Source organism: Drosophila melanogaster, chromosome 3L (assembly GCF_000001215.4).
Source record: "Drosophila melanogaster chromosome 3L".
NCBI lineage: Eukaryota > Metazoa > Arthropoda > Insecta > Diptera > Drosophilidae > Drosophila > Drosophila melanogaster.
Genome location: NT_037436.4, coordinates 8,576,739 through 8,600,932, shown reverse-complemented (window position 1 = coordinate 8,600,932; position 24,194 = coordinate 8,576,739). Strand labels below are relative to the sequence as shown.

The 24,194-nt window shown below is 47.7% G+C and overlaps 2 protein-coding genes across 14 annotated transcripts; one reads left to right on the top strand and one right to left on the bottom strand.

The window, feature by feature from the left end:
- The first annotated feature begins 53 nt into the window (after window positions 1–53).
- Window positions 54–1,491, top strand: Nelf-E (Negative elongation factor E). Its single transcript, NM_139984.3, has 4 exons — window positions 54–270; window positions 329–846; window positions 936–1,102; window positions 1,167–1,491. Exons 1-4 carry the CDS (start codon window positions 190–192, stop codon window positions 1,241–1,243), a joined length of 843 nt encoding a protein of 280 aa, NP_648241.1. The 5' UTR covers window positions 54–189; the 3' UTR covers window positions 1,244–1,491.
- Window positions 1,316–24,125, bottom strand: CG43078 (uncharacterized protein). Of its 13 annotated transcripts, none has more exons than NM_001259749.1 (9): window positions 21,899–22,191; window positions 21,309–21,459; window positions 19,078–19,170; window positions 13,977–14,962; window positions 12,115–13,589; window positions 5,492–7,466; window positions 5,139–5,380; window positions 4,830–5,072; window positions 1,316–4,521 (listed from the first exon to the last, which is right to left on the bottom strand). In NM_001259749.1, the coding sequence occupies exons 2-9, from the start codon at window positions 21,418–21,420 to the stop codon at window positions 2,025–2,027; spliced, it is 7,623 nt and encodes a 2,540-aa protein (NP_001246678.1). In that variant the 5' UTR covers window positions 21,421–21,459; window positions 21,899–22,191; the 3' UTR covers window positions 1,316–2,024. The 13 variants fall into 13 exon arrangements, with proteins under 13 accessions (NP_001246678.1, NP_001286986.1, NP_001261590.1 ...); NM_001169908.2 differs by lacking the exon at window positions 1,316–4,521 and adding an exon at window positions 11,673–12,003 and having other exon boundaries at window positions 4,622–5,072; window positions 21,797–22,191; NM_001300057.1 differs by lacking the exon at window positions 19,078–19,170 and having other exon boundaries at window positions 21,797–24,125.
- Window positions 24,126–24,194: the final 69 nt, after the last annotated feature.

The following is a 24,194-nucleotide window of genomic DNA, read 5'->3' as shown; positions in this document are numbered from 1 at the left end:
GTGCAGAAATAGTTAATGTGACAGTAAATCATACACATCTTATGTGGTATTTTTCGCTATCAACTGTTACAGTCACACTAAGCCAATTCGATAGATTTCGATAGTAAAAATAAACATTTTGGAATAACATAATTACTTTTGTAGAAGTTACTTTTTACGGGGTTAATTTCAAGCAGACATTTTCCCAACATGGTTTACATACACTTCCCCAACAATTTAACCGAAGAGGAGCAAATGCTGCAGGCCAAGTATCAGAAACTCAAGAAAAAGGTGGGAAAACTCATGCCACAAATGTGATTATTTATATTAACAAGTTTTTAACCCGTAGAAAAAGGCACTGCAAGCGCACAAGGCGCCCAAGCCGGAGCCGGAGAGCTCCTTGACCTTGAAGCGTCCCACGGATGCGCGAGATGCCCGTGAAGTGGCCAGGAAACTAATCAAAAGCGGCGCCATTCCCGCCATCCAGAAGCAGACCAAGCAAGATCAAACCTCCTTCAAGCGGCCCAAAGGACAGGAAAGAGCCAAGCGCTCCACCTCGGAAACCACTGTTGCCTCCTACCAGCCCTTTTCGTCTACGCAGAACGACGTGGCCCAGGAGACGATCATTAGTGAGATCATTAAGGAGGAGCCGCGTCGACAGAATCTCTACCAACACTTCGCCACCGAGCGGGATCGAGAGGAGCGCGGCATGCCCGAGAAGGTGCCCATGGACACAGCGCAGCCAGAGAAGCCACGGGCCGGCAATACCATCTTCGTGTCCGGCAACAAGGTCACCGAGGATTTCTTAAAAAAGACATTCAACGACTACGGCACCATTGTCAATGTCTCCATGGAGATCGAAAAGAGGTAAGTGAACATGGAAAGTCCATGTTATAGCTTACATATATATTTTCCCAACTGGAGAAATTATAAATTTATCCTGTATGGCCTTGCAGTCGCGGCTTTGTTTCCTTCGCCAAACCCGAGTCGGCAGATCGCGCCATTGCGGAGATTCATGGCAAGAATGTGAATGGCATCAACTTGCAGGTGCAGTTGGCTAGACGCCAGCCCCAGATTGAGCCCATTAACGATGCCTCCTCGTCGGCAGTCTGGTCATCTATTGGTAAGTGCTCAGTGTTTCTCTATAACTTAAAAACGAAATCAAACCTTATGTACTCCCCAAATAGCCGCCAGCAAATCACAAAAGGGTAGCCACAAGGACCACCGCGAGATGGTTCAATACGATGAAGACTTCTTGCTCTAGAGCGCAATAATTAGTTTCTACGTTTAGCTTTCTACTTACTTTATCCCTTAGTAACAGAACACATTTCAGTTTATTTTAAATAATTTTGCTTTATTGAAAATACGCTTCTATATATATGTTCACTTTCTGGCTAAGTACTCGCATTTCAAGTTATAACGTTCAAATGAATTCAATGAAAAAGATTGTATGTTTTGTATATTAATTCCTACGTTTTGATCTAAATTAAACAACAATATGTTTAACAATTGAATCTCTCGCTTTGCCTTACGTGGTAGAAAAGATGAGCAAACAAAATAAGTTCTTATTAGTGGTCCTCGCCCCCTCCTCGCAAGAAACAGAGAACGTCGTATGTATGTACATAGCATGAGTTAAGTAAATAGTTAATACATGATCGTTGCTTCTGTTGCTATGCTCTGCCATATAGATTTCTATATCGTTGGTAGACAACGTTGAAAAATGTTCCCTCTATATTTCTGGTTAGTACAAGTTAGATGTCGGTATGTGTGTGATGATGGGTCATTGAACTGGGATTCTGGTTTCGATTGTTTTGTGTGACTAGTAGCACGGGCACGCCCCTGCCCAACGCCGCCCCCATTGGCGCACCTCATTCCTAAAGTAATTTCTTGTTAGTATCATTAAGGCCTTCAAGTTTCGAGCGGACACCTGGCCGCGTTTAAATTCGTTTCTTCATCCCGCCAAGTATCTTGGCCAGATTCGATGCTCCAAAATGCAATACCGCTCCAAAGGATAACAAAACCAGGATGGGACTGCCCACAGTCCCTCACGTCTGCCTTCCATGATCGTTCCCGGGCGGATTAAAGTAGTCCCAATGATGGGTGTGCACCTGCCGCCCCGTTAACAGGAATACCAAAACTGCGAGCGTGATCGCGATGAAGAGGATCACCAGTGCTGATATATTACGTGTCGCCTGTTGAGGCTCCATTGCTTCACCTCGAACATAGTGCGTCAGCTGGTTGATAATGTTAACCAGTTCCAGGCTGCAGGCGGAGGCAAAATTCCGTCCTGCTTGAGCAACCGTCTTGGGCTGATCGTCGTCGTAGTCTTCATCCAATGGCTGGGTAGCACTGCGGGTACGAGAGCGACGCGATCGCGAGCGTGGTCGCTCCACCAAGTGTTCCTCTGGTTCGGAACCTGATTCCGGTTCGAGGGGTTCCTGGACATGACGACGTCGACATTTGTGCGGTGCCTTTCGCTCGACTGATTTCAAGTCCTCCGCTTCCTCCGCCTCTGCGCTTCGCTGCAGATTAAAGAAGGCTAGTGGGGCCAAGGACTGAAGGTACTCAACACTGGGATAGGCTGTCGGCGGTGGAGGTAGTGGCAACAAACCGGCATCCGTCTGGGTCTGCTCGTCCAGATTGGATGCGGGTGGCACTTGCTCGGTGGTCTTGCTGTGACGAGGTGGCTTAACGGGCAGCTCCTTCTCGGAGGTGGCGGGTTCGCTACTTGCCTGCCGACTAGTCTGGGTTTCAGTGGTAAGCAAAGATGGACGCTGCTCTCGCTGCACCCGCTCCACAATGTCATCAATAAAACCAGGCGGGAGTTCGATATTCTGCACCACCAGTTGTCCGGACTTGCACTGCAGATCGTCTGCTTTGACTTGATTGCCATGCAGTTGCGATACTTGAATCTGACCAGCCTGCAGGGCATGGACGCGCAGACGTTCCACCTCTAATTCGGCCAGGCGACTGGGGAATTGCGGTTCTGGCGCAGATTGCACCGTCTGGATGGGCGTAAGCTCGCGGCTGTACTGTTCGGCTATGGTCAGGGCTGTGGTGGCAATGGTTTCTAGGGCGGTGGTGGACTTGCGACGTGGTGGTGGAAGAGGAGGCTCCTCTGGTTCCTCCTCTTTGTCTCCAAAAGCTGGTTCGGTGGGCAAAGTGGCAACGAATTTTAGCTCAACTTCGGCCTCGGTGGGTTCGCTAGCTGTGGATTTGTGAATGGTTTCCTCAACTTTCTGGGTTTCGGGCTCAGTCGGGGTATGTTCCGTGTCGGATAAAGTGTGCTCCTCCTCGGAGAGAGGCTGTTCACCATCGGATAAGGGATGCTCATCCTCAGATGGGTGATAACCGACCTCGGAGGTGGCTTGCTCCTCTTCAGATTGGTGGTAATCAATCTCGGAAGCAGCCAATTCCTCCTCGGAGAAGGCCTGCTCTTGCTCTGATTCTTGCTCCTTCTCCTTTTGGCGGTAGTCAGATAGCTCCTTCTCCATTGCTTCCTGTAGCTCCTTCTCCAGAGCCTCCTCCAGTTCCTGCTCAGTTAGTTCCTTTTCCAATTTCGTTGTTTCCTGCTCTTCCTCCTGCTCCGAAAACTTTTCCTCCTCATACTCGCTGTCCCTGAGGGTTCGTTCAACTTCATCGTCCTCCAGTTTACTCTCGTAGTCGCTCTCCAGCTGAGCCTGCTGTAGTTGCTCCACCGCTGCGTCCAAATCTGCCGTGCTGGCGGCGTAGTCACTCAATGCCACCTCACCGTGCTCATCCTCCACGTCGGATTTACTTTGCACCGAGCTGTCAGAGAGCAAGCCCTCACGACGCAGTTCCTCCTCCTCCCGTCGCAGATCATCGTCAATCAAATCGGCAGCACTAATGGGTCTAACGATTAGTGAGGCCTGCACCGTGGCATCATCCTCGCCAACAGTTAGGCTGGGAGTGGGCACACGGCGTTCGATGATCACCGCCGATGAAGGCGTCTGCGGCCGGCTCAGCGACTTGGAACGATCTGCTTGCGATGAAGCCCGTGATCGCTCCGACATGCTGCGCTGATTGGCGTCCCGGAATCTCTGCAGACCTTTAGCCAGCTGCTCGTCCTCGGACAGAACTCGAGCTCCATCTACCTCATCCTGCTCCTGAGCTGCCTCTACGCTGCGCAACAGATCCTCAAGGGTTTTGTTAGCCGATCCATTGGAGCGTCGCGGTTCGATGATCTTCATGTCCTCAGTGATCTCGAACTCCTCGCACACAAAATCATCGGGCAGCGGATCCGTTTGGGTGGACACCTCTACCTCAAACTCACCCTGGTCATAACTATCCGCCTGGCTGGAACTGGCCACCTGTTCACTGTCCTCGTAACTCTCGTGAGTCTGGCTTCCTGCTCTCGTGGATCGCTTCTCGCGCGGAGGACGCGGTGGCGGCGGCAGTGGTCGGAACTTCATCTTGTTGATGACTGCGCCCGACTGCAAATTGGAGCGATCCAAAGCACCCGGCTCCTCGTAGTCATCCTCCTCTTCCGGCTGCTTCGTCTTCTCCTTCTGCGACTCGTAGCTAGGGAAAAGGGTTTGAGGATCATTAGACAGAATCTTGGGTTTGGGTTGGGGTTCGCAACTGAGCAAAAGCCAAAGGCAAAAGGCAAAAAGAGCTGTGTCTGTTGTGTGGTGATCGGCTTTATTGTGTGTATGGAGTGCGTGTCTCGGGAGGATCGGATTAGTTGCTTATTGCCTAGCCTAGTCTAAAACTTAACAACAAAGGAATATTAAATAGAAACTTAACAAAAATGCATTCGAAACAAGTTAACGGCAACCAAAAAAATGTAACAACTCAATTGGTCAAAGCTCAAGAGGCTATACTCTTACTTCGACTTGATCATCAGCGGTATCTCGTCCAGGCTGGCCGCGGATCTGCGGCGTGGCACCACCGGAGAGTCCTCAGTGGGCACGTATTGCTGTGGTGGCGGTGGTCGTTCGGGTGGCGGTGATCCCCGAGAGCCTCGAATGCTGGGCAACGTGGCGAACCGCTCACCCGGCGATCGTATGAACTTCTTCCGGCGGGCAGGTGGCGTTGGCTTCGGAAGCGGTTCCTTGCGGACCACCGCATAGCTGGAAGCGGGCAAGAAAGCAACTCCTGGCATTCTTTTGTTGGCGGAATAGGGGCCTTGTACTTACCCATCACTCTCCAGCATATCGATGACGAACTTCTCATCGCTCCTTGTCCGTGGTCCCACATCTTCGTTGTCATCCAGCTCGGCGCGGGACTTTATGTGCCCGTCCAGAATCAGGGAGTCGGCACCACGGGAAGTGCGGTCGTCCTCGGAACGCTGTGTGCGCGCAGAGGTGGCATCCGTAAATCTGTCCGGCGTGGCTAGCGGTATGTGACGATATTCGTGTTCAGTGCGATAAACAATTACCTAAACAGAAAACATTGTGGCTTATTAAGTAGATGCAGTCATCAGTTTTCAATAGTTTCATATATTGATTATGCTCTGGAAAATGACTCCCTGAATTCAAATTCTACTCACATCTTCGTGTGGCTGCAAAAAGGTGTTCGATACTGATCTACCACCGAAGCCGTTAATGAAGGAGTCTGCATCCTTGTCCACGGATGCGTCGTCCCTTGTGCGTTTCTTCTGGCGCCTCGGTGCCTGCGGACGGGGCTTATTCTGTAGCTCCTGCTCCATCTCCTCCTGAATCATCGCCGCTGCCTTGCCGCCAAGATCGAGGTTATTGAGTGCCTGCTCGGAATCCGTGAGCGGTTGATCTCTGGCCGGCGGCCGTAGGTACTCCTCGTCATCTTCGAAGTACTGGATACTGCTACCACCATCCTGGGGGATGTCCTGGCTGCCCTCAATCGAGTATTTGCTGCGACTGCGAGCCTTACGAAGTGGTCGCTTTGGAGTGAACTCACTGCCATTTTGTGACATGGATAGATCGTCGCCGTAATCACTGCGTTGAAACTCCTGCGAGTCGAAGTCAGGCTGGTAGTTTCGGTGGAGGCGACGCGGCTTGGCCGGAGGCACATCGTAGTCACCATATTCCGCCGGAACCTGCTCGGCTGAGTAGCCCACATGCTTAAGGGCATTGGGCATGTCGTAACCCTCGCGAATAGCTTCACTGATGTACTGTCGCAACTGGATGTTATCTTCGGAAATTCCACGCTTGCGAAGGAAGAACTCATCATCATCGATTGTCTCCATGACCACTTTCTTGCCAGAACTGGCTGTGGATTGAGCATCCTGTAAGTCGTGGAACTTGTAAAAGCCAGCCTCCGCCTCCAATTCCGCCTTCCTCAGTAGCTTGTTCTTCTGTATATCCTTCTCCGTCCAGCCTTCAGCATCTCTGCTATCCTCCGAACGCAGGTCAGAATCTTGATGAACCATAGGGCGGCGCTTGAACTCCCGGGATCTCTTACTTGATATCTCGTGAATGGCCCGGTTTTCCTCGTCGAATTCGGCAAACTGTTTGTTATCGGCCACCACGCCCAAAATGCCCATCTCCTGTTGGGGCTGTGCCTCACTGGCCGTATCTTCGGTGCCTTCCAGATCCTCCTTCATGCGTCGCTCCAGAGAGGATTCTCTGTCGAAGCTTTCTAGTTCGCTGCCGTAGCGTCGGTAACGTGATCCTTCGCTATCGTTGTAGCTCACATCGGAGAACTTATCCGCCCAGCGGGAACGAACGGGTCCGGGTCCACGATCACCTTGCGGAGAGCTGGTAGAGGTCTGCGACGGTTGCGTCTCCGTGCTGGGAATCACACTAAGGCCTTCAGTTCCCAATGATGACTCAGTGGCCACCGCAACTGGTTCCTCTACCGGCTTCTTCTTACGAAAAGCACGTGGGTAGGTGCCAAAGTTGAACTCGAACTTCTTCTTTGGCGCCGGCTGAGTTGGGGACGCTGTGCCTCCAGTGCCTTCCGGGGTTTCATCCGAAACCACTTCACCTTCGTTTTCCTTGAAACTTTTGCTACGACGCAGCTTCAGAGTGGAGAACTTCTCTGGCAACTTGAACTTGGACATGTCCGGCTTGTTAAACTTGGTGAACTCGGGTCGCTTTAGCTCTTTAAGCTTGGACATATCCGGTCGCCTAATCTCAGGCATCTTGATCTTCGAGAACTCGGGAGCCTTAAAGCGTCGTCGCTCCTTGGCCTTACCTTTTGGACTCCCGGAAACTGGTTTTGGTTTCGGCTTGGTTTGGAGTCGTGTGCGTAATTTTCCAGCTTGCAAACGTATGCCATCCTGCATCTTCTTGGTGCGATCCTGTGCCGAAGCCATGAAACCCTTGCGACGATTCTCCGGCTGCAACGGCAACTCCTCCAAGGCGCTTGAGTCCACTTGACTGGTGTGGATTTCATAATCAGTCCGGGATTCAGTGCGTGGTGTGGTCCCGGCGGAACTAAGCGGTAAGTCGATGTCCATGGGCAGCTGCAGTTCGCTTTGGGGGCTAGGTGCTGGCGAGGATTCGTGCGCCGGCGTCACGCCCACGGGCTCGTATTCATGATCACTGGAAAATAGAAGCGGAATTTAAGATTAGTTCAAGGAATTTACAAGTGGATTACTTTCGTGTGTGAGGAATGCGTAGCTCTGTGGGATTGAATTTGACAATATTATTTACAATATTTACCTCTTTAATAACTTATCTTCATAATTTGCAACCATTTTCGTTCCCCATTCCAAAATTATAAATAGGCTCAAATTTGTTTATGAGGATCATAATTCTATTACCTCCCAGGCTGACTTATGATATATGATTTTAAGTTTCACTAATTTAGTCAATTTCAAAAATGCTAATTGCCTTGTTTTGCGTTTCTAAAAGGGGAAGTGATATTTTGCACATTGAACGTGTGGTGTAAAAGCGGTTGGTAGGTTGGTTGGTTAAAGAAGGCCTGCTGCTTGAGTGTCGAGGTCGGTGGCTCAGGATGGGGTCAGAATAGGTGTCGATGGCTTACCGAGTGAAATAGGTCCGTTCGAGAAAGTCTCTGTGTTCTAATTGCTTTTGGTTCAGGGGCGAGTTGGACTCGAATTCCGCGAGGCGCGATTTGCGTTCGTCAAAATGGAAACTAACCGTCTTTGTCATGCGGCCCACCCCATAGAGCTGCTCCTGGGATCGCCCCAAATGGGAGTTACGGTCGTGTGACTGGGTGCGCGGTTCCCGGAACGACGTCTTCCTCTGAACCCCAAAGCCGCGCTGCTCGGAGGGAGCACGATGTTGGAGCGGTCGGTAGACGTGACTGCCACTTCCGGATATCTGAATGGGCACCGAGATGAGTGGTCGACTGCCTCCCAACGAAATATCCCTGCTGGCCGAGTCCCTGTGTCCGTAGCCAGGATCCGGCATCTCGATCTCGCTGGAGTAAAGGTTCCTGTTTCCGGCCATAAAGCTTCCACCGCTTATGCTCATGCTAGCACTCACACTTCCACCACGCGGCACAGCGGACACCACCACCGGTGCAAAGGCCTCACTGATGTCCACCGATGCCCTTTCCGAGGCGGCGAAATCCTCGCGACTGCTGTACATGGTCTGAGCATTAGGCGGCGGAGCCAGTGGCTTTGTTGGCCGGGCACAGTACTGATCCATGTCGTCCACTTTGAGGGAAAACGTCTCAGTGACTCGCACTGCCAGTGGTTCTGCTTCTTTTCCCTTGACTGCCGCCGAGGAAGTGGTCACCACGGACATGGCCTGTGGTTTACTGCGCGAAAACACGGATAGCAGCTTAACGGGTGATGGCGACTTCTCGTGCCTCTGCATGCTGGGACTAGGCGTTCGGGAACGCTGTGCAGCCGGAGACGGTGATTTCTGGCGCGGCTCCTTGGCGCCAAACATTGATTTAAAACGCGATGTATAGGAACTCTTTACTTCTGATGAGGCATCTTGTAGATTGATGGCAGTGGGAGCTGGAGTGGGGCTCAGCGCCCTTTCTTGTTGGGGCAGCCATTGGGTTGGTCTTTCCGGCGAGAGTTGCCTCTCAGGCGTATGCTGACGCTTCAGATTTTGAAGGCCAGCTGATGCCACCGGTGGTTCCGCTGGAGTGGGACTGGTTGTACGACTGGAGGGCAACTGAAGAGTGGCCATTACGGGCGGTGACTTTGGCCTCCTTGGCGAAGGTCGGGGACTTCGGCTGCGGTGCTCCGCTGCCTTTTCCTCCTCATCCCGTACCAGCTGATCAATATCCACCACTGGTATGTCGTGGATTATCTCGATTTTCGTATGTTCTCCCACTTTCAGGGGAGCAACACTTAAGTCTCCACCAATGGATGGTGGTCGTCTGGTCTCTGCTTGGATGTTGTCCCTGATTTGCACAATACTGTGCTCCTGGGCAACTTGTTCCAGCTCCGCCACTGTTTTGGCCAATGGATCAATGGGAGTGACTGTGGGCTGATAGGGCGATTGCAGCTGCTGAAAATCGGATTCCACAAGGAAAGAAGGACGCACTGCATCGCCACCAAAGCGGGATACATCGATGGGTCGATTCTGGGGAAGCGTATTGCCGGGTAACTGGTTTTCCTTGTTCACCTCGCTTGGCCGCATATAATCCGTTGAAAGTGGCGGCTTGGCAATCCGGAAATCCTGCTGCGACGGAGCTGGCGAAGCTTGGTGTGATGGGAAGAGTGGTGGGTGGTCCATCAATCCCGGAGTAGCTGTGGCTGGTATAAGGTTCAGCTGCGGTGGCTGCAGTGAACCCGGCACTATGCTCGCCTGGAAGAGGTCGGCATTGGATGCTCGACGACTAGTGCTGGCCGATCGACGTCCTCCAGTAGGTTGACTACTGGGTATGTTTATGTCCGCACAGTAAAGATCCGTCTTTGAGTTCCCGGCTGAGATGCGGCGTAGAGATGGACCACTCCGCATGGAAAGGGTATCGGGAAAACGGCCTACGCTGCCCGAGGACAAGCCACCCATTGACAGTTGTCTTCTTCTTCCAGCCACAAAGGCTCCACCTACTCCCTGATGGGGAGCAGAAAACTGATCCGGTTCCGTGGCATCCGAGATGCTGCGCACTACCAATCCTCGCGAGCGCGCAGTCTGCTCCAGCTCCGGATAGCGTTCCATGAAGCTAAGGTCCACCGAGGGTGCCACATCCGCATGACTCACCACTTCGAAACTGTGAGTGGACAGATCATCGCGCATTATATTGAGGTGGCTCGGTGGAAACTGCTCCTCGGCATGTCCACTTAGACGGGAGCCAGGACGCGAATCAACTGGATTTACACGCTCTGGGAGCAGTGAATCGCACATGAAGTACTGGCAGGCGCAGCGGACGTCCAAGGAGGCACCACTGGCGCTCTCCTGGCGCGACACAAAGTGACGCTTCTCGGCGGGCAGGGCGCCCACGGAGGCGGATCGTCGGGAGTTCAACATGGTCACCAACTATTACTTGCTCACTGTCCCCGGACGTAATTCCTCCACTGCTTCGCCTCCACCTCCTTCGTTTCTTTGCCAATTTCAGTGCTTTTGTTCGTTTTCGTTGTGTGGTCGTCGTAGTCGGTGGCTATTTTTAAGCACCACCAGAGCAGACATTGAATTTATTTTCTGCCCCGAATTCGAAATTCTTGCGGGGCCCCAAGAATTTTTGCTCTGCGGTGTTGCAAATTGCAATCGTTTGAATTAGTTATTCAGCTACAAGGGATTAATAATCGTTTATCGATACCGGGCTTTGGAATCACTCAATTGCTGTCCCTATCGCTCGCATTTGAGATGTTGTTTTGGGTCCCGTTATGTATGCGTGCTTGTTTATGCGTGCGCGAGCGCGTCTACATCGTTGCGATTTTCGGCCAGGACTGACGAATGGGAGAGCTTTTCGCCATTTGGGCGACACAAATTTTTCAACCGAATTTCTTGTTCGAAAGATGAAAATGTTGTTCTTTAAAATTAGCAAAAACACACATAGTCGCGACACGGATTAGGCGCGTGATTGTGTGAGTGTGGTCACAAAGCAACTTGACTGATCATAATTGCGATCGTGGTGAGCTTTGCACAGAATGTGGTGGGTTGGGGCGTGGTGGGGCAGAGGATAATCGGAAGATGAATAAGGAGAAGTAACAATTAGTCGCTCGGCCTGCACTTTATAGTTCTATTTTTGGGGGCCTTTTGGCCTGCCTGCCGGAAATCTTCTTGTCATTCGTCGACCTTTAGCGCGCTAAATATATAGTCTTCAATTTGCCGTTTAATCTTCGCCAGTCTCGCGTCGTTAGTTCCTGGCCTATCCATGTAATTATATGTTGAATTGCGACCTCGAGAAACGGACGAGACGAGACCTTTGGGAGTAGTTTTCAGATGATCAAGAAGTCAATGAATGAATCCACCCTGTTCCTTTACCACCTCAAATCCACTTGAGTCCAGCCCAACACTTCAGTATTTATACGTACATATATGCATGTTTCACACATTTATTTAACCAACACCGATGGAAACGTGGAAGGGACGCACACATTGTAGTAAGGAAAGTGCATTAGGGTTAGTACAGTAATTATTGATTAAAAGAAAATCAAAAGATAATCTTTACTAAAGGAAAGCTATTCGGTGTTCATAAGATAATTAAAACCTTCTTCTTTTAAGCTGAAGAAGGCAAATTAACTATGTTAACAACTATTTCTAATGTGAGTGCTTTGGCCATGTCAAAGTGCACTAAAGATACTATATTTAAAGGAAATCCTTTCGCAACTGCCTTCTTAACCGATAGTCACTGTACCACCCCCGCCTAGGTCTTACCTTAGGTCTAAATCATTTCAGGCCACCTTTAGTTTGAGCCCGCTACCAAAACTTATTGGTGGCGCCGGCGCTGCAGCAGCAGCAGAGCGTCCAGGATGCGGATCGCTTCACCCGGATGCGCCACGTGCTGGGATTGTGTGGGATGGTGTTGGTGGGTGCACCGGTGGTGTCTGTTTCGGTAGTGTAGTGGTAGTCTTGGTATCGCGGTGCACGGGCACGGTGGTGCTTTGTGAGCCGGCGGCGCCTTCTGCCTCCGCCCGCAGCTCCACCTCCAGTTCCCGGCAACAGGGTTAGTAACAATTTCATGAGCAAGTCAAATAGGTTAGAGCCTCTGCAAGATTGTTAGAGCAACAGCAGCCGGTTTGGGGTTGTGCTGAGTGTTAGTGTCAAGCCGGGAAGTATTGTTTTCTCTTTGGGTGATACTTTATTGGAGTCCACTTACCTCTCGTTTTTCCATTTGGCGGCATTGGTAGCCGCCTCCAGGACATCCTCAGGCAGCTCGACATCCTCACGATGCGGTTCCGCTTCGTCTTCGACGTGAGAAAAGGTGACCTTTTTGTCTGAGGGCGCTGGGGAAGCTTCCTTCTTGATGGATGGACGCAGATCTGGACTGATGTCCATGGGTTCATCACTCTCCTCGGTAACGGGTGAAAGTTGCGCCAGGCGGGCGCGATCTTCATCCGACGAGGTGGAGTCTATGGACGAGATGGGGGCAAATAGCGCACCGGGTTTGCCGGCGGTCACCTGCTCCTCCTCGCTGCTGCCCATGCGATCCAGCGGCACTGCCTTGGCCGCCTCGATCTCATCGATGGCGAGATTGTCCTGACGCGTCAGAGATTTCTTTAGAGATTCTAGCTCCAGGATTGGCTGATTCACAAGCTCCTGTGATCCAGCCTGGCCAATCTCTTCGTATACATGCTCCCGCCGAATGCGAGGTGTTTTCTTGGGCGGGTCCTCCTCTGCTTCCGATTCCTTTTCTTCCTTATGATCCACTTTTTCCTCTGCAGGCTCGGTGACTTCCACTGTGGGAGCCTCTATCTCAGTCTTGACCACAGGCAGCTCGATGATCTCATCGGGTTCAGGCACTCTTCCACTGCCACTGGGCTGATCTTCCAGTAGCTCCTCCTTGGTTCGCTTGCGGCATGGCGATTCATCGTACTCCACCAGTTCCAGGATTTCGTCGGAGTCCTGCTTCTCGATGAAGTGAGGAATCTCACCGCGATCCGACTTGGGTGAGGCTTTTAGCTTCATAATCTTCTGCTGCTCGCCGAGAACGATTTTCTCGTCCTTCTTCAGGGTGATCCTCTTAATGTTCAGCCGTTTCTTCTGGCGCTCGGCCAGACTCTTCAGCTTCTTCATGATGTCGAATCCTTGCTTGGGTTTGCTGGACTTCGGAGGCTTATCGGCGTTGGGAATTAGGGATCCCGGCGGCGGGGCTAGTTCGTGAACGCTGCTCTGTCGACTGGGATTAGCGGAGTTGCCGGGCAGTGACTGGGCGTCCTCGTGGGTGCGTCCGCTGCGCCTGCGCCGTATGAGGTCACGGATGTGGGCCAGCCGATTCGTCTTACGTGGTCGGGCGTGTCCTCCAACCGCTAGCACGGAGTCGGAAACACAGGAGATGCACTCACTCAGAGCGTCTTCGTTGTGCTGATCACGTTCCGATTCGGTCTCTGAATCGGAGGACTCTTCGCTGCTGTCGTCGGTGGTTGTGGCTACCGCCTCGTCCTCGGAAAGGTCCTGTATGTAGCGTTCGGTCTCCTTCACCAACACCTGCTCGTCGTAGCGTACCTTTTTCAGGGACTTGGGAGACTCGGACTTGAAACGCAGTTCCTGGGACTTTCGCAGGAGCAGCACAATTTCCGGCTGCTCATCGGGTCCCAGTGGGCGTTTGTACAAATGTGTCCAGGGATAGCCGCCCTGTGGAGAAACAACAATTAGTTATAAAACTGTGACCATGAAATCTTGGCATTTGTCTATTTCAATTAAACGAAATCCTTAAATGTCACTTTCCTACATTCAAATATTTTATAGCTTTGATACGGAATTTTTCTGTTCGAAAAAGAAAAGCGCCAAAAGTTTCGAAACCTCAAAAATAAATTTACTTGTACCATATTTCTAAAATTATTTTGCATGAGTAATGCTGTTTTATGAAACGTAGAAAAGAACACAAAAATTGTATTCAGGAAATCATAAATTGTTTTTCAGGGTCTTGAATTTACAAGTGGATCGTTTTTCCATCACGAACCGCATTGGATAAAAAATTCTTTCATTTAAAAAAAAATTAAATCCATCTTTATAACTCACCCGTTCCTTGGCTCGTTTGAGGTCCTCCCAGCGATATGTTTGCAGTGGCACTGGCGGCTTCTCCTGGCTGCTGTGCAGGAGGTACTTCTTCAGCGATTGGTAGTACTCCCTCTTGCAGTCTGCCGATAGTTTTTGAGCATCCGTCTCCTCGGATCCACTGACTCCCTGCAGGCGATTCTGCTCGATTTGGGGCAGTGAGTCGATGAACTCCTTGCGTTCCTGTTCCTCAGCCTCAGTTTTGGGAGTGGGTACCTCCACGAGCTTCAGTTCACTGGGAGCAGCGACAAATGGCTTCGGCTTCTGCTCCTCCTCCTCCTCCGCCGGCAGTTCCAAGACAATCTCCGCCTGGGGCTTGTTTTTAAGGATACCGGTCAGCTCATTCAACTGGACTTCGACCTGTTGAGTGAGTGCGCTGATCTCGTCGCGATCTCGCTGGACCTGATCCTCGTGCACGCGCTGCGCCTCGTCTACATCCCGGCTGAGTGCCTGGATCAGCTCCTGTTCGATCTCATCCACCAGCTGCTCGGCAGTGCGACGTACTTCCTCCGACGGAGTGGCCGTCTCGTCAACCTCGGCGATTTGATGTGCCGGCGGTGAGATTTCCACAGGCTGTTTGGTCCTAACACCAGCTGGTTCTACCTCTATGACTGGGTCTGTGTCATTGGTGCCCGCCTTGGAGGTGCCCCGCTGCAATTCTTGCTCGAACGGAGTTAGTTCCCTGATCCCAACGCCACTGGCCTCGTCGGCAATGCTCTCGATGAGATGCGACTCGAAGTCCAGGAGATGCGAGCCACCCGGAGTGGTGGGAACTTGGTGTGGCTGGGCTGGTGCTGGTGCTGTTGCCTCGCTGTTGTTGTTATCGAGAGCTAACTTTAAGGCGGCTGCTTTGGACTGCTTATCCTCTAGCTGGGAATCGCTGGCGATGCCGTTGATCAGTAGTATGGTCGGCTGCTCAGTGGGGCCAGTTCCAGCGCCAGGTAGCGACACTACATAAAAAAAAAATGGGGTGGAAGTAACAGGTGGAAAGGTGAGTAAATGAGGTGTTTACACTTTGCCAGCAACAGGTGCTAAAAATAAGCGCAATCGGCGGACACTAGACAAGACACAATTACATAAGTCGCAAATCGAGAAATGTGGGAGACAACACACAACATCGCGATGTGGTGGACATATAAACATTCTCATGAAGAATACGCTCTATTTCGATTTCGAAAGCTGCAATTACGAAATACGAATATAATGTAGTGATGCATAGCAGTTCCTTTACCACAATTGATCAACTAGTTTGGTTTCGATTCCAGGCGGATTTCCTTTCGTTTTTTTTCGTTGGTTTGTTCGTTTTCGGTTGTCTTTTGATTTTCGAAAATTAAAATCAATCGAATGGATGGATTTTCTATACAAATATCTCGGTTATCAGCGCAATTCGCTCGGCACACGAGCCGTGCATTCAAATTGTCCGGGGCCAACTGGCCCGTCCAAACGGATTTTTCGCACAGCAAAGCCCACCGAGAATAATACAAGGAAAATTGTCGAGAGACCACCAGAGACCAATTTTCCTTGGCGTTACGCTCAATTGTTTTGCTTTCAAAATACTTATACTTATGTTTAGCAAATTTTGTTTTTACTATTCCTCGCTCGCATTCTCTCGCGATTTTTTTTTTTTTTGGCTTTTCCTTTAGTTTTTCTTTGGCTTGGCTTGGTCCGAGAAAAATAGTTGCGCACACACAACCAGTCGTAAACAATTTGCAGTTTTTACACATATATTATCGTTAATTTAGCACACCGCAGATAAACAAGAGCACCTAGAGAAACCAAAACCAAAAACTAGACCCGCAAAAACCAAAAGTAAATTTCGTTTTACATTCATGCGCCGAACACAATACTCGATGTGTTTTTACATTCAACAACAATTATTGTTTGCCTTTAGTTGCTATATATCTATAAGGTATGTAGCTATATATTGGTAAATATGCGATGGAGTCTAAGGTAATCACATAAAAAATTACAAGCCCACGAAACTTAATTGTTTGTACAAAATTGAAATTCGCCTTCCGTTACGTTAATTTCTGGTTTTGCTTTTGGATGATTGGGGAACTTTATCGATATGGTGGGGTTATACAAGAAAATTTCATTCATTATAATGCAATTTGCCATATCATGACAAATCGCTTTAATCATTTCCCATATGCGGTAAGTGAGCTAAGAATCTTGGCTAAAAAAATTGTTTTCCTTTCGTGTGTGACATCATGTCAAAAATAATACCAATCTGGCAAATGTTTAAGTGGGTAATAATAGGAAATTATTAGGATGCCTTTTGCATACTAAGCTCTATGATCTAAGATCAAATGTTTATAGGAAAAGATGGACAAATAAAATTATTATTTACAAACATCGCCATATTGTTTACTTTTAAAACTTACACAATCAAAACTATTAACTATAAAGGAAATGTACCTTTATTATAAAATAAAATTGATGATGTTTGTGCTCGGTGTTACCAAAGTGTTTGTCTATTAAAATCAGAAGTGATATCTCACTTCGAAGTTTCCCCAACCTAAACAACTTCTTGAATAACAATGCCTGACTATTCCGTTTGATCTTTTCGTATTCAATCATCTGTACTTATTCACCCTGGAGCCCATTGCATATTTGTTCAGTTGTTTCTGTAAACAACCACGTGTGTGGATGGATTTACCATAACAATTCGAGCGTAACTGCCTTGGCTCGTCTTGCTTTACATGGAGATCCACTGTTCGCAGTTGAGTGAGTTCGATGCGTTGATTTTCCTCAAAATCAACTTTTCATACACAAATGAACATGGACAACTGCCTCCGGGAGCATTCGCCTCCTGCTGCTCCCCCACTTCCATACATTGGGAGTCAATCTGTACCCGTATCCGAATCACGGACAAGTTCATGAACACTGTCGCCGCTGAACTTTACCCATGAATTCGTGAACAGACAGATAAAGAGCTGGGAAATTCGAAGCGGGGTGAGTTGGAGTAGAACCCGCTGTGCTTATGCGGCGTATACGTAATGCGCGTGCGGGGATACATGAACTCTAAAAATAGTCGAACCTAGGAACCATTACACTGTTGTCACTTTATTGCCGAACCCTGAACCATCAGTACCGTCGAATTGCGTAACATGCAAATCAATTAAGTTCTCGCCGGCTGGGCGGGCTCACTCACCATAATTGCCAGCGACACTGAGGAAAACATAAACCATAGTCGTAGGAACTTTCAGTTAGTATCATTGGTTGCTCCGGTTAAAAATTGTATTAAATTTATTAAGAAACAAAAAAAATAATAATTTGAAAAAAAACCGAAAAGAAAAGAGTATTATATGTGTACGCCGCCTGAGCCTCACATGTTCGACGTCTAATCGCGTTTTGAATACTAGCAAGTAAAAAAACGCGAAGCTGACAACAAAACTAGCTAAAAGTTGTGGCAGCGCCGCCGGCAGCGAACTTGTCGCTGACGTTGAAGCTTTGACGTTGCTCTCGAATCGTGAAAACGTGAAATGCTGATTGAAATGCGAGAGAAGAGACCGGGGTACACCGCCTCCTCCGCCACCGACTGGTGCTCCTCCTCCTACTCCTCCTCCTCGAAGGGATCCATCGGCGTGTTGCACTTTCGCCACTGGTTGCATGCGAATGCGGCGACGTCAAACGCTCAAGGTCGCCTTTGCAACCGGGCGCTCTCCACTATATTTAGAATCATTTAAGCGTAACGCACTCAAGGGCCAACGAGCCAAGTTATTAATGAGTGGTTTCTTATTGCTACCAACCAGAGCACTTAGCCAATCAATTCTTTAGCTTAGAGACCGAAGGAAAAGGTGTTCCTAGGATCTTTCAATTAAGAAAAAAAATTGGATAAGCTTCTAGTTGCATGTTCGACAACAATTTCCTACTCTTAATTTCATGTGCAATCTTTGGAATAGAATCAAATATGTATAAAATATCAAAAGATAGTATTAAAAAGATACACAGATATCTATATTTTTGGTAAATATTAGATAATTCCAATCCAATGTATCCGCTCATGGTGTTCGGTTGAAAGCAATATTTTGTGGCCATCGCTGAGTGAATGTTAATGAATGAGCGAAAATGTTGAGAAACTGGCACACGGTGCGTATGCGTTATGCGGATTCAGGTCGCCGTCCCGGCTAAATATTTTGTGTTTTTTGTTTTTTGTTTTTGCCCGGCCAATTTCTGCTTGTTGTGAAAATAAATTCTGATATTCTGGTGACACAATTGCAAATTGCGAGTTCATTGGACGGCCTAATTATTCCAAGCGAACGCAAATCGACGAAACTAAAACGGAAATTGCCGTGCCTAATTGATTTCCAGTTTCAGTTTCAGCAATTCCCATTTTCCATATTTTCATTGCACTTTAATGGCTGGGCCAACGGCCCACGCAAATGCTTTCGGTTTTTGACCTTGACTGGTCAGATATTGAATTATTTATGTATCCATAAATATAGTTCAGGGAAAACAGTGGCATAAAGTATATATACATATATACATACATTTTGGCTTTCCTTCATATTGACGATTAGTTCCAAACTGAAATAAAAATAAACCGACGGCGAGCGACAACAAAAACGAAGACGACGTCAACGTCAACGAAACGAAAGCGACGGAGCAGAAATCCAATCAAGAAGTCAAACAGGCACAGAATATAACGTATACGTATAGGTGGCCCACATGAGACAGAGAGACAGTTCGAATGGGTTGAAGAAATCACGGCACAAACTAAGCACTTAACTTAGAGGCAAAAGTTAAGGAACTTGTGCCACAACACAAACACGAGCACCACTCATAAATAATGAAAGTACGGACAAGAATGAGTAGTTGCCACAAAAAAGTGAGTACAATTCCGATGAGCCTCGTCGCACAACCGATGAAAATGAGATGCAGACTATCCCGAGACAATGTAAACAATGGCGGTGCACACAATCCGGGCAACATGTTGCCAGAGAAAATCTCTTGAACTCTTTATTTTGTGAATGAAAATGGTTCGGACAGCACAAGACGAGGATATATATACATGTACATATATATATATATATCTTATGGGAAAGGGTGGAAAATCTTTTACCAATCACTGGTGCCATGCAGGTCAGGAAGCGGGTCAGTGCTGTGCCCGTGCTGGGAATTGCCCTATTTGCTTGGGGACTCTTTGCCGAAGGGTCTGCAATTAGGTTAAAGTTAGTTTTAATACTAGTTTTTATTAGTCTGGCGGTGGTCATGTGATGGTATGTGGCTTGTTGCTAATTGGAAATCAATCAAACCACCATTAGGCGGCTACTTCGTTTTCCGCAAACTCCTCCAACCGATCAAAGATCAGTTTCTCTGCCAATTACCGGCAATTTTCACCTATTCTGAGTCATTGGTTCCATTCGCCATGCTAATCAATGGGCGAAATGTTCTATGGCTTATGGTGGTTATGAGATTTTTTTACTGACATTTTGTGTTGAATATTTTAGCACATTTGGCTTAATAGCATTTCACTACTCGTTTCTCTATTGCATGATTTATCAATAAATTATACCAAAGTAGCTGCAATATCAAATTGAAGGGTAGGAGCTTATTGATTTATGATTTCAATACAATAATCATACGGTGCCTGCTAAGAATAGCAGTTGACTTCATAATTGACTGATGTCTAGAGCCATAATGAAGTATTAATGCAGGGACACATGGAAAATTTACTAACTTTGTACTTCGATTCAGAGAAAATTTAGTTTAATATCCAATATTTTACTATATATTCCAATATATCTAAATGGTTGAGGGGCAGTTTCCCAAGACACTCAAAGTGCAAAGATCATGGCGTCATAAATAATACACCAGCTTACGTAACAAATGCTTTAGTTATCAACAAGGTTGTTAAATAGATAAAGGCAGCACAGCAGTGTTTTCTTTTTTTTGTCAAGCCCTCGATAAGATAGCGTAGCCATATGTTTAGAGCCCCATCATCATATGACCAATGTGACGTTCTATGAACGGTCTACGTGCTCTGGTCCCAGTGTGCAGGGATCTTGAACTTGGGCTATTTGCTGCTTTAATTGCCATTATACTAAATATTCCCGTCAAGTGGCAATCAGAGCAGCGCAGACTGCATTCTTCAGAGATAAGAACTCATTTGCTAGGCCGTCTGAAAACGGAAAGTCAAACGGGTCTTGTTCGCTTTTATTGTTTGGCAATAAGCTTAAAATTTATTGCGCTTTTTTCACTTTCATCAGCCATAATAATAGGGGCCAGAATAGCGGAAAACTGCCCATAGATCACGTTCATTCTCTGGCTAAATTCAATCATGATCGTTGCAACGGCTAGCGGTACTCTACAGAAAAAAACCCGGAGATGAGGTGGATGGGGTGGCGTATAACCGGTTTGTTCATTCACATGGCCAGATCCACGCCCATTGTGCTTAGCAAACAGAAGATGCCGCTAACACGGACCCACTTGATGGAACTCGGTATTCAGTTCGTCTAGTCTGGCTATCTACTATCTGAATGCCAGGCAGTTCACAAGATGCCGAAATCCATAAGCAAACTTGTGGGAAAACCTAGATTTTTCCAATGCAGAACTTTATATGCTCTTGCGAAGGTCAAGTATTTTGACTAATAAAAACAATGTGGTGGCTATTGAAATAGAAAATTCTTTTCAAGGATTTACAAGCCCTATTTAAGTTAATGGAAAGAAATCTTAGCATCAACAAAATATCATTATTTAAACGTTTCAAAACATTGTGTTTTATATGCATTTTTTTTTGTTTTTTGTCTGTTGTTTTAGATTGCTAGAAAAAATAGACCATAGACCGTAGACTAAGTGGAGAACCCAAAGTTCTTTTGTTTTTCCAACGTTCTGCATGTCAAGTTGATCCAGCTAGCGTTTTAGTACTACCCCAATGGCCAGACAATTGTGTGATATTAGTGGCCATTGCATTTGATTGCCGATTTCCGTTGGAATGGGTCTGGGGTCTGGGTGTGGGAACTTTGGAGTCGGTCCGTGCATACGAGGGCATAGTTGGGGAACCGCCTCTACGCTGCGGCGCCAAAACAGAGAACTTGTCATAGTTTTTGGCTGCCGTTCAACTTGGCAGGCAATCATAAGTAATGTTCTTGCTACCCAGCACATGTGTACATATGTGTACTATGTAGTTCTCGGAGCCCCACAGCATTCAACTTGTTCTATATTCGTCAACGACTCATTACAGGCGATGCGACACAGCGCCCACGCGGCGTATGCGTAATGCGCGGCTAATTTGTGGGGCAGATGCGAAAGTGGGTTGCAAGTTGACCCCAGATTTACCTTGGATGGCCCTACCTTCGTCCCAGGGATGATGGTGATGTGGCTGCTGCTCCTGCTGTTGGTTAGATGGATGCTCGGACTCAGATGGCCGAGATTTGCGTCCTTTTTTCGAGCGTTTCGACTCCATTTTTGCGGATGCGGTTGCTGGCTAAGATTTACTTTTTGGCTACAAGACACGCGCGTAAATAGAATATTATATATTTTTATGTCGTATATCGGGCTGTGTGTGCGTTTTTTATGTGCTCGTGGTTTATCTTATTCAGTGACGCACACACAAGTGACATTTGGCAAACACACACAAAATCCCGCACTCTGTCGCGTTTTTTCGAACTTTGCGTATTTTTTGTCGCTTCGATTACTTGGCGCGTCCGCAGCGAAACACGTATATATGTGTATATATCTCTTTGGCTTCAATATATATTTTAGATTTAAAAATTTCCCAAGTTATTTATAATGCGGTGATTTAATTTAACACACACTCGGCCACTTTTCATATTCCTTACTTGCCAAAAAATCACGAGAAATGGCGACAGCACTTGCTTCACCCCTCAGTACGATATATTCCAAAAAAATTTAATTATAAAATTAAATTGTATGGGCATTACGTGACAACGCGAAGTTTGAATTCGAGGCTCATGGAGGAGGTGGGGTAAAAGCTCTAACTTTAACGATTATTACGGATAATGATGAGTTTTCCTCCCAACTGCCGCCGTTAAACTGATGAACTGCTGGACAAGTGAACCGGTGGCCGGTTGCTTCGTTAACTACTGGTCGGTTTGGTATTATCTATATATGTATATATATATATATATATATATATAACCGCGAACTGAGAACCGAGAAGTTGGGTGAAAAGTGAATGAAAATCGCGCACGGAGTCCGCTGGTCCGTCCATGCGTCGTCGTTTTTGTGGTTTTTTGTCGATGATCTGTCGTCGATCGGGGATCGTGGATCGTTTGCCGTGCCGTTCCGCGCGCGACTAATGCCGACTAAACCTGCGGCGACTTCGAGATCCGAAAGCTTTTCAGTTGGTTTCACTTTTGGACCGTTGTTGTTGTGTTTTTTTTTTTTTTGTCACTGGTGGTGGTCACACGCCGCGCGCGTTTGTTCCGCGTTCTCTGTCGGAAAATATTTATCTATTCACGGAGCCGCTCTCCGGCGATCCGCTCCGCTTTTCCGGAATTCATCAATCGAAATGCACTTGCTTATCACACACTATTTCGCTTGGGCAAGGTATTTTTAGAGATATAGCCTCGGCCATATCGAGTTGGTTGATTGCCAGCCAGATTGGTAATGGAAAATGGATGGGGTTTGCTACAATATTTACTCGAAAACAATTTCGTCAAGGGAGTTTTTCATATCATCATTTCGCTTGGGAGGAAAAACTGCTAACAGCGTATCAAAATCGAATTCATGGAATGTGACTAAAGATGTCCATGCTGTAATTGAAAAATCTTCGTTTTTCAGATCAAAATGTAAATGGGAGTATTTTTCAAATTCCCATATCATGTTCTGATATAGAAGTATATAAAACTTAGTCTTTTTATGATTTTCCTTTCTCTTTTATAACTGATTACTTAGGTTTTACACAGTTTTAGCCTTCCCCTTCACCAAGCCGCTACAATTAAACTTATAAAGCTTAAAACTGATGGCCTCTATTGTTCGGGGTGCATTAGACTGTGATTGCGATTACAAAACGGCAAGTTCATCAAAAGTTTTGTGCAGTGGACGGGACAAGTTCAAGCTGTTGAGTCGACAGATTGCATGTTTTGTGTTTCAGCCATGTTTGTGAGGATGCAAGCCCCCTCCAAAGGGCCCAACAACCCAGCAGTCGGGTTCAATTGCCGCACTACAAGCCATCGGAGATGGAGGCGCCTTTGTGGGCCACTGAAAGTGGCAACTGCTAGTGCTGCTCATCAAGTTCATTCCACTTGGCATTAAGTGCGCCCAAACAAACATCCCAAGAATGCTGCAACAGACACTGACAGTGAGATCTGTTTATAGACCCGGTCGGCATTTAATTGCTGGGAAAGGCGAAGGAAAGTGTAGATTGCAGGAGGGGTTTCATTTGGTTACATAAACACAACATTGTAGTATTTGCCAGAGTCCAATCCATTGCCCGGATTAATCAGGCAAAAAGCATGTGATTAAAGTGGCATTAGCCACAACCAGGACATCTACTACATCCTTGACCTTTAAGCCAAGTGCAGGTGCAATGAGTGGATGTGGATTTCTATGGTCGCTAATTACAGCTAAGATTGAAAACACGTGCATGACACAACAGCAATAAAGGATCCGGATTCAGAAGCAGATCCATGGAAACCTACAATACCAGCTGTGTCCTCTGTGGGTCGAAGTTGATTGACAGGATGTGGACGACGACTACTGGGGGAGGAGCTAGATAGCTAGCTAGCTGGCTGGAATCCTTGACAACATTCAACTGGGCAACATGCCATTAATCAAACGCACACACGTGAGCTGCTTCACCTGCCCGGAGCGACTTATTTATGAGGACATTTATCGATTTGCCTCCCGAATTGTTCAATTATTTCGGTTACACCTGGCCATCGAGAGCCGAAACAGCACTGCACTGTATTGTTTTTGGTTTCTCCCCTTTACTTCTGGGTCCCATTAATTAATTATCCTTTTAGCCGTGCGCTGGGCAACACACTTCCGCATCCGGTTCGGAATCCGATAGGTCCGGCGATGGACACCGACTGCGGCACTGAGGACTTTGGGCTCGGTCGCCGCCGCCTCTTTAATTCCATTTAGACCGAAGCTCCTGGCAGACTGCTGGCTCTGTTTATGTTTATCCCTGCGACTGCACTGCCCTTGTTGTGGTATTTGCTATTGTTGCCGGCATCGGCAGCGGTAACACGTCCATCCGCTGTTGGTGAGTCA